Source organism: Nicotiana tomentosiformis, chromosome 8, assembly GCF_000390325.3.
Source record: "Nicotiana tomentosiformis chromosome 8, ASM39032v3, whole genome shotgun sequence".
Taxonomy (NCBI): domain Eukaryota; kingdom Viridiplantae; phylum Streptophyta; class Magnoliopsida; order Solanales; family Solanaceae; genus Nicotiana; species Nicotiana tomentosiformis.
The window spans coordinates 60,644,558-60,655,319 of NC_090819.1; the positions used below are offsets into that span (position 1 = coordinate 60,644,558).

Genomic DNA, 10,762 nt, shown 5'->3' on the forward strand with positions numbered 1-10,762 from the left:
TTTCAACGGATTCAGTCGTAAACTGAAAAATACGGGGACATTTGAAATTAAGCCATTTACGACCAAATCAATTGCAAATTTAGCGACTGATTCAGTCGCTGACAAGAATTAAAAAAATAAATATAAATTAAAAGTTTCGACTAATTCCGTCGAAAAATTAAAAAATAAATTAATTTTTAATTAATTATTCCGACTGAAACAGTCGTAAATATTAATTATTAATTAAAAATATCTAAAATTCTCCATTTGCGACTGATTCAGTCGCAAATCTTAATTAAATTTTGTTAGAAATGTTCAATTTGCGATCAGTCGTAAATTTGGGTAATTTCTGGTGAAATTTGCAACTGATTCAGTTGCAAATCTGGGCATTTTTAAGCAGAATTCTGTTGTATTTCTAATTACACCACCTGCCAAATAAAACAACCAAGCAACCACCTAACAACCAACCAAAAACCTAATATAACAATTCAAAAACCTAATTTAACAATCCAAAAACAATATTTACTACAAAACGAACAGTAATATTTATAACAATTCAATCAACTAATCAAACAACCAACTATCAAACAACATAAATTATACATGTCTCTAACTTGAACTCTAAAACATTCAAATAGCCTATTCAGAATTAGTCTCCTCCTTAGACTCATACTCATACTCCATCGTAGCTCCTTTCTTGCTTTTTTTTTTTCTTAATAATTTTTGGATCAAAGTCTGAGTTGCTTGAAATTCTCACGACATTTGATTCACTTTTTGACGCATAGCTTCCATGTCTTCTTGGGAAACTGATGCCCCAGTGAATAATGTTGATGGTGGATGACTGGACGATGGTTGTACTCCAATCCCGTAGACTAGACCTTTATTTATTATTTTCACAAGAAATAAAGAAAGGAAAGTTAAAAAAGTAAGAAAACAAACACGCAACTTTCAAACTAATACCAAAATAGATAATTACATAATATTTATACCATTATTCACGCCACCGGTTGCCTGTGCCAAAATTGCAGTCATATCCTCTGGGGCCGGCTGAGTTCCTTCAGACTGAGTTTGTCGCCATGCATCAAGATCAATATGATACTTGTCCTTAAATAAAAATAATACACGTTATATAAATAAAATAAACCAAAAGGGAAAAATAATATAGTGTTAGTGTTGGGATTATACAAATGTCTTTGAAGCACGTGATTTGGCCCATCCTTCTCTTGTGTCGTCCTTCCTCTTCTTCCTGTGGGTCTCCACAAAGACCTCAGCATAAGTCACATCTCCCCTCACATTCCTTTCCCTGAAAATTAAGAAGTAATTAGATATATATATATATATATATATATATATATATATATATATATATATATATATATATATATATATATAGTGTGTGTGTGTGTGTGTGTGTGTGTGTGTGTGTGTGTGTGTGTGTTCAATTTGCATACTTGTAAAACTAAGAATATTTCATAATAAAATTACTATTCTCAAACGATGGGTTGCAAAGCTAATTGAACCTCCAGTATGCAATGCTCCACCCTTAGTAGAAGCTCTGTTTAACATTGCATGTTCACTCTTCTTCTTCCACCCTTAGTAGAAGCTACAGGTGTGTGTTCAATTTGCATACTTGTAAAATTAAGAATATTTTATAATGAAATTACTATTCTCAAATGATGGGTTGCAAAGCTAATTGAACCTCCAGTATGCAATGCTCCACCCTTAGTAAAAGCTCTGTTTAACATTGCATGTTCACTCTTCTTCTTCCACTCAAGGGTATCCCACTTCGCCAAGAGCTGACTCTAGATATCTTTACGTATCCAAACAGGTTTGGTGCCACCTCTCCTAGCAATATGAAGTGAATCTGATATCCGCTTCGGTGCTCTCTACTCGAAGTTCTCATTCACCAGATTTTCAAGTGTAGGCTGCCACACGCACCTAACCTGCAAAATTGAATAAATAATATTAGAAGAATGGGGATAAGTATTAATAAAAATTAATTTATTCTTACCTTAAATTGTTGTCACATATTCTGATCTGGTACGGTATCTGTCTCCAGGAATTTCATGGCTCATGAAAAAATGGCTTCATAGATTCCATCACCATATGTGTGGCCTGAAAGGATGGTAAAAACATGCATCTAATTTAACATATAAAATGTCATTAAATTCATTATATGCAAAATTTTATTGAAAGATTTTAAAAGGAAATTGAAGGAAAACTCACCCTTCGCCATGGGGAACGATAATCAGCCGATGAAGATGATCGTACTGTACAGTCCCTCCAGTACACTGTCTCACGGTACCAGCAACTGTAGAAGTACTGGTAGGTGGGGATGCAGCTGCGTGAGAGCCTCCAATATCCAAATTAGATATACTTGGAGTGGATAATGATGGAGATAATAATTGAGTGGGCGATGTATGAGGCACAAAAGACGAACCACCATGCTGGCTACTATGATGGCTCGGGGATGCAATCGGTGGTGAGCCACCAAATTGACTAGCAGGATCATGTAGGGAAGAAGCTGGGAAATGAGACGTGGGTATAAAATTAATGGTGGTCAAAGCTGAGCCACCATGAGAAGGCATGGAGTAATACTGAAGCGAGCTAGACGGGGGAGGGACTTTGAAAACGTCAGATGACTGTGAAGCTGGCATGGAAGGACGAGGAGGCATAGGAGGAGAGCTCATATTTGGTGTAGGTGGGGAGAAGCTAAATTAATCTAGGTAAAGTATAATTTTTCTTCTTAGATTTTTTTATTTCTTTATAAATGCACTAGTATTTCTCCTGAACTCATGATCCATTGTCAAGAAGCGGCGATGGCAGTCAAACCATGTGTTCTTACTCCGTGTTTCAAAGTGAATGACTTTGTATCTTCCATACAAGTCGGGCAAGCTAACTTTCCGGCAGTTGATCACTCGAACATCATTCCATAAGCAGAAAAATTATTTATAGTCCACATCAAAGCAGCACACAATTTAAAGTTTTGCTTAGTTTATACATCATATGTTTCCACGCCTTGATGCCACAATAACTTCAACTCATCAATAAAAGGCTGCATGTAAACATCAATCAGCATTTTTGGATTGCATGGACCTAGAACAATACAAGTTAGAAATAAATATGGACTTGCCATACATAATTCAGGTGGAAGATTATACGGCGTAACAAACACCGACCAACATGAATATGGTGCAGCAAAACCTGCAAATGGAGTGAATCCATCAGCGCATAATCCCGACCTAATATTTCTTGGTTCATTAGCAAAGTCCGGGAATATCCTATCGAAATGCTTTCATGCTTCTCTATCTGAAGGATGACATAGAACACTATCTGGTCTTCTATGCTCATAATGTCATCTCATATGATGAGCGGAGCTCATTGATGCATACAACCTCTTTAACCTTGGTATAAGGGGTAAGTAGTGCATCGCCTTCACCGGGGTCTTCTTCTTCTTATCATTTGTGGCATCCTTGTAACGAGTCTTGTTACAAAATTTGCAGTTCTCTAGAGATGCATCATCCTTATAGAATAACATGCAACCATTCTCACAGCAATGAATCCTCTCTGATGAAAGACCCAACTTGGAAACTATTTTTTTGCCGTGTAGAAATCTTTCGGTAGGTCAATGTTATACTGATTAAGTTCATTCATAAGCTCAATGATAGAATTCATGCCCGATTGAGAAATAAAAATATCCAACTTAATCTGAAGTAATCGAACAACAACAGACAACTTGGAATGCATTGAGCCTTCATACAACGGACAACTAGCTTCCTCTAACTCTTTGAAAAACTTCTTAGCCTCATCATTTGGTTCAGATTGAGCTCCCAAAAATATCTCAAAGGGATCCCTCATCATGTCATTGAATATAGAATTTTCAACATTATTCTCCAATACGGGACTACCCTCCTCACCACCAAAAGAATTATAAAAATCAACACCATTTACGCTATCAAGATTCTCCCCATGAGCAGTCTATACATAATAATTTTTCATAAATTCCTTTTTAAAAAAATGACATGTAACAACATCTTCTCCCAATAATTTAACACACTTGCATTTCATACAAGGGCACCTAATCGTTCCTTCAATACGAAAATGATCAAGTGTCCTTGCCTTAGCAATAAATCCAACAACCCCTTCTTTAAATTCATCCCTTAATCTCACACGATTAGGATGATTCCTATTATACATCCACCTACGATGCGCAAATGCCATCTACACAAACAAAAAAACTTGAAATTTATAAGATATTTAAAATTATTTAGTTTATTTAAAGTAAATTAATAGGTTACGCCAATTCGAGGTTCATTTTTTTAAAGTATTATATTCTTTTAAATTAAAATTCATTAACACTTGAAATCTTTCATATATCCCCTATTCTATGTTATATAAATCTCTCAAAATACAAATTAAATTTAAATAGCTTCTTATATGTTCATAAAATCCACACATAGCCAATAATTTGTCAAATCTACAAATTTCTTTTAATGTAGCAATTATTAAGTTTTAAATTTAATATTAGTCCATTTAATAAATTAGGAAGCCATAATAAGCTTAACTTCTTAAACATAAATCTAAAACTTTAAATTATAACTACTTAATACAATTCCATATCATTCTTCTCTAAAAGCTAACAATTTCACATATACATAAACTTCGTAATTGTTAAAACTACATATAGGTATTAACCTCAATTTCAAAAGTGAATTTAGTTTCAAGCTTAAATATTAATACATCTATGGCAATTCTAAAAATAAATCTATGGCAATTCTAAGTAAACATCTATGAAAGTTCTAAAATAATTTCAAATTTAATTCAATTAGAGAACTAAAAAGTATCTAAAACCTAGATGCAAGATTCCTAATGTGATTTTCAACAAAATATTTAGATTCCTAAATAAATTCTAAAATATTATAGTCTTCTATAACAAGATGGGGACAGTGAGGGGAGGGGGGAGGTAAACAAGATGGGGACGACAGTGGGGTAAAGGGGTAACAAGATGGGGACGACAGCGGGAGAGAAGAGGTTGGGTAAAACGAAGGGGTGAGGGAAGGGGACGGATATAGGGGATGGGTTTAATAAAAAGGAGGGTTGGGGAAGAAGAGGGAAGAGAGTGACGTACCTTTTCCGGCGAGCAGCGGGCGAGGGGGTCTCAATGGAGGAAGAAGAGAGAAGAAGAAAGAAATGGGGGCGGGGCTGGAGTTTTAAAAACAATGAGCAGCTGATTTCGTTGCAAAAATAGCGACCATTTCAGTCGCAACTTTAAAAAAATAATTTGATCAAAATTTAAATAAATTTGCGTCCGTTTCGGTTGCATATGATCAAATAAAATAGTTTGACTTTTATTTTTTTGACTAAATCCGTCGTAATTTTTTTATCCTGGATTTTTGCGCCAAACGTTGCGACCAATGTTGTCGGAAAAATAGTCGGAAAAATTAAAAAAAGTATAACAAATATTATTTTTGATAATTTCGACCGAATTAGTCGGAAATTTCCAACTAATTTTTCCGGTTGGAAATTCTCAATCGCAAATCAGCTGTTTTTTAGTAGTGACTTATCATATGTGAACACTTTTATTTTTGAAATTTTATAACTGCACATCTACCGGATCACAAAGAACTAATATTTACTCCCATGTAATAGTACTTACAATCGCTATATAAAATTACCTTTCACATTATTGCTTAACTAATTCTACATTCATTCTAACAAGTGGAAGCAATGGGGGTTCAATAGTACTCTTACGATAATTATTTACCTTCGTATTATAGTATGATTAGAACCTTTCACATTATTGCTTAACCAATTCTACATTTATTCTTAAAAGTGGAAACAACGGACGGTTCAATACTCTTATGATAAGTATAAACCTTTGTATTTATGTGATTACATATAGTGCTTTTTATTATGAACTTGAAGATTCTCTTGTCGGTGAATTTCATATCTTACTTAAGGATGAAGAAGATTTTTGGAAGCTCAAATCTCACATCCAATAATTATAATTAAATGATGGTGATGCCAATACAAAGTTCTTCCATTTATCTGCTATCCAAAGATGCAGTCACAATATTATTCTTGGCCTTCCACAAACAATTCTCCTATGGTTTCTTCTTTGGAATATCAATAAGAAGGTTTTAATAATTCCTCAAACTTGATCTTCATCAAACATATCATCACGCAAGTTGCGGAATTTCGATCTTTCCTTAAAAATGTTGTAACTTCTTCTCTTCGAAACACCATCGTTCCTGTCAAATGGCAGCTACCTCCTGATGATGTTATTAAGCTTATAATGTAGATGGTACTTACGATAACATGATATTTTTAGAAACCATATAGGCAGCTGGATACTTGATTTCTCCAAGCACCTTATCTCTTCTTCGATTATCAGAATTGCTTGCTTTATTATATGGTTTGTAACTGGCTCAAGACTTGAACATGAACGATAAATACTAACTAAATGCGGGTCTTTGCTTGATGAACTTGGAGGACCACTTGTGCAACACATTAACACACACTTCTTAATTTGTCTTCCAAGTCAAAAATACACATTCATTCTACTGCCCTACTACGTTTTATTTCTCCACTGAGGTTTGTATATGACAATTATGTTAATGACCATTCAACTCAGGCACTGAGAAGAAGGATCACATTTTGTAACGATTAGTTAATATATGAAATATATCTTCATGTGATCGCATGTGATTTTTGGACAAAGCCGTGGCTCATCCTACTTTTCTTCAGTGGATAGCTACCACATAATTGTTCACAAATGAAAAGGTGATCATTTGTATGACAATAAATATCCAACACACGTAGTGAAGAAACCATTATAAAGAAAAATATATGTGGACACAGTTTTTAATATTCACCCAATTAGCACCACATTGATATCTATACCACTCATGTCTATGCTAATTTCCTTGATACACCATCTATAGGAGTAGAGAAATTTTCACACCCAATAATTACCCCTCGTACAATTTACAATTTATTACATTGCAGCAGCTTGGCCAGACTTTGATGAACCACCACCAGCAGCCCTATTCCGCCGCCTAGAGCTCCGTCCAGGGCGGTGTTTCCGGTGGCTGTGGCTGCCACCAAACTTCATCTTCTGCCTAAGCCTTCCACTATCCTTAAATAAGTCTCTTTCTGATTGAACAATAACACATTCTGGAGGTGGCACAGGGTACCTAATATTATCATAACAATAAGAATAATACATGTATCTTTCTCTAAACCATTTCATTGATTTTCGCCTTTCGGGTGTCATGATAGAGTAGTTTTGAGAAAGCAGTCTGGCAATTCTATCAGTGCAATTTGTAGATGAAATTTGCTCAATGGGATCTACTATACAGCCTTCAAGAACCAAGTCTTTGAACTCAGTTGCAAAAGGTTCATGTTTGTAGTCAACTTTAGCCTTGCCGCCATTTGTAGCCCAAGAAGATGCATCCCAAATTGTGGCATATAAGGACATTGGTTTTGATGGAAAGTCCCCTCCCATTGCTGGATTACGATTTACTTCTCTTATTGGTGTCTCATCAACGTAGAATCTATACAAAACCAAGGTTTTGGAGGTTAGTTAAAAAGAAACACTAATGAATGAACAAATTTTTAGCTTTGTAATAACTTTTACACTGTCGTAACTTAATTCTTTTTGATATACATGATTTTTATCGACATCTTATGCAACAAAAACTTGTAAGTTACAAAGTATTGGAAGTTGTTACATTACAATCTGCCACTACATTACAATCTTCAACAAGCTAAGGAATCTTTTGTTCGACAACTTTCTAGTAATGTGCAACTGTAAAGGGGACATTCTCCTTTTTTCTTGATTTCTTAAATAATTTATTTTGGCAATTTAAGAGATTAGAGAATCAAGAAAAGCGAATAGAACAAAGTATGCTAGTTGTCAATGTACTTGGCTAAATTGCTCATTTTAATGGTTTTCCAAATCTAGGTTATTGAAAACATCAGTAAGTAGTTGAGTATGGATTTTACTCAATATTCCAAGTAGGAAACATCACGAAAATCTTTTAGAAGAGCGATTTTGATAAATATCTACCACGATAATAGAATGTTTAGCTAGTATTCGGAGGTAGAAGCTAAATAATCTCAATTGTGGAGTGCCAAATGGAGCAGAGATATACAAATCTGTGCCTTTAGTAACATTGTGAATATCCAGGTTTTCAAGAACATTAAAGAAGAATTAGGGCAATACTCATTCTCAACCTTTTAAAACAGCTTTTAAACCTTAAATTAGTCCATAAAAGAATGACAAAACAGTTCAGATTTGGCCAGACTCATCCCACACTGAACCTTCCTTATAGCTAGCCAAGAAACACATTGATATTTCCTATTGTACTCTTAGTTTAGTAGTATATATTTTATGGGTAGAAACAAGATTATCTTTATAAAGCTTTCAGTTGGCTATATCTTGGGCAGTTTATATCATATAAACTTGACGGTAAGTACACTTTGAGGCAACATAACCTAAACACTTGTTATGAGGGCACTTATAAGAATTTTGTGCTAACAACGACATTTATTAAGCGTGATAAGTTCAAAGTATAGACAAACTCTTTTAAGTCTTAACGTATACAATTAGCTAGTGCAAACGTCACTTGGAAAACAGCCCATCACGCCAGTTTTCCAGCTTTAAAGACGTTTCTTAGAAAAGGAAAAAGTAATATTTGCATTGCCGTAAACCGTGCAATTACAATTTTTACCCTTTTAGAAGATTAGTCACTCTCATTAATGAGCTAATCAACAGTTTAATTATTTCCTCCCGTGAACTGGACCATAACTTCTTTGGCATGTTATGACCCCCTCTTTCGACACTAAGGTCACCCATTCCAAAAAAAAAAAAAAAAAAAAAAAAAAAAAGTAGTAAAAAGTATGAAAAATAAACTCCAGAGAAAAAATATGTACAAAATTAACTTTCAGTTCCTCCAAGAAAGAGTCTCTATTCTATGCAAGAACACTTGTGAATATATGGCAGTAATTTGTGGAAGTTATAAATCATCACATGTTTTCATATGTTTGTATATATAGCAACTATTAATCATTAAAATAGAAATTCGGAAAAGTTCATAAAAAAACCAACCATAAAGTACCTAAAAGAAAGCTAAGCATGGTCTCATCCAACAAACGCAATAGGTAACCAAAATTATTTAGGTGCTTAACTTTTTCGAAAACGAATAGCTAGCAACCTTTCTTTCTTATTAATTTCTCTCTCCGCGTTTGGCCAAAAGGTAGGCACAATATAATGCCAATTTTTACAGCAACTAATTGCTGCCTAATGCTTTCCATAACTAACAAAATTATTATACTCCTATTATAAAAGGAATAAAATTAAAGAGAAGAAGCAATTAGGAAAAATTTAAATTTCATCTTAAAGTTAACTATCCAAATAAATTGGAAGAAGGCAATTAAAAAATTTAAAAATGATTAAAGTGCTTACATGATATTTTTGGGGGTCCAAAGAATGCTGTAGTGATGGAAGTCGTTGCTAGGATCAAACCACATTCTATACCTCTCTTCTCTCCCACGGCTTACGCTCCCATTTCCATACAAGTTGGTCTGAAATCTCCATGGCTGCCCGTTCACATTCCCCAGAAACTCGATGTCTAACTCGTCATGATTCTTCTCAAATGTGTCCACATTTGACGTCTATATATCAATTAATACAACATCTTTCAACTATAGATGTTTGAAAAGAGAAAAGAAATTTCATGTATTATCACTTATTTTAAATTCCAATGATGCATTAATAGTCAAAGTAGACGCATTTTCATGGAACTCTTCACCGTGCAAAATAACAAATGTGCTTTTTCCTTCAATAAATAATCTTGTTTTGGATTTCAGATCATGTACATGCATATATTTTACATAAAGAAACTATACACATACAACAACATGCATATATTACTTACATAAAATGCGACAACGATGCCGGCAGTATATATGGCTGGCAGCTTAATACTAGCGCTAAAAAATCCATAATTGTAATATTCTGTCGAAATTACACCAGACCCTGAAAAGGTAAAAGACAAACATTAATATTGAAATAGAAAAGTTTAAATCAAATAAAATATACATAAAAATTAAGAAATTAAAATAAATACTTACAATAATAATAATTAAAAAGGTTAATTACCAGAGAAACGATTAAGGAGGAGACGAAAGCTTGTATCATCAGGAGATCGTTCGATATTGAAATCACTAAAAAGAGGGGAATATCCTTCTTCGAATGTGATGGTGGAGAGGTTAAAAGCCTTTGCGGTGGTCGCCGTTGCCGTCTCAGCCGCCGGGAAAATATATAACAACATAAGGAGAGAGAAGGGTGTCAACGATTTTGATAGAGATGAAAGAACTCGATAATCCATATTGCCCTTTTTTTTTGTAATTTTATAGTGAAGTTTTATTTATTTTTATTCTTTATATATATGTTGGGTTCTTCTTCTCCTTTATATAGTTCTCTTCTCTTCTCTTATTTGCGAATTATTTGTTTCATAAAGATTAATATTTGGCAACAGAATATACAGCCATGAAGATTATGAAGCGAGAGAGATTTGGCAGGTTTCAGTTTTGAAGGGTGTACTTACATAATAATCCTCGTGGTTACGGGTTATTAACTGGATTGCCACGAGAGTTTGATTTTTGAAGAAAGGAAAAAACAAACTCCGTTTGAGAATAAATTAAACGTTTTGACAAATTGAATTTATTTAAAATTATTTTTAGAAAGAATATCTTTAAGAATATTGATATTTTAGAA

At 34.0% G+C, this 10,762-nt stretch overlaps 1 protein-coding gene and 1 long non-coding RNA gene across 4 annotated transcripts; both read right to left on the reverse strand.

The window, feature by feature from the left end:
- Positions 1-544: 544 nt before the first annotated feature.
- LOC104101471 (uncharacterized) lies at positions 545-5,216 on the reverse strand. 3 transcript variants are annotated; one of them, XR_687498.2, is made up of 8 exons: positions 5,108-5,216; positions 3,118-4,200; positions 2,206-3,034; positions 1,991-2,094; positions 1,465-1,922; positions 1,165-1,282; positions 969-1,083; positions 545-857 (listed from the first exon to the last, which is right to left on the reverse strand). It is a non-coding gene; the product is annotated as an uncharacterized lncRNA (long non-coding RNA). The 3 variants fall into 3 exon arrangements; XR_687499.2 differs by having other exon boundaries at positions 1,500-1,922; positions 2,206-4,200; XR_687497.2 differs by having other exon boundaries at positions 2,206-4,200.
- A 1,571-nt stretch (positions 5,217-6,787) lies between these two features.
- On the reverse strand, positions 6,788-10,512 carry LOC104101472 (probable xyloglucan endotransglucosylase/hydrolase protein 30). The gene is made up of 4 exons (XM_009608920.4): positions 10,145-10,512; positions 9,921-10,021; positions 9,449-9,657; positions 6,788-7,535 (listed from the first exon to the last, which is right to left on the reverse strand). The coding sequence occupies exons 1-4, from the start codon at positions 10,371-10,373 to the stop codon at positions 6,977-6,979; spliced, it is 1,098 nt and encodes a 365-aa protein (XP_009607215.1). The 5' UTR covers positions 10,374-10,512; the 3' UTR covers positions 6,788-6,976.
- Positions 10,513-10,762: the final 250 nt, after the last annotated feature.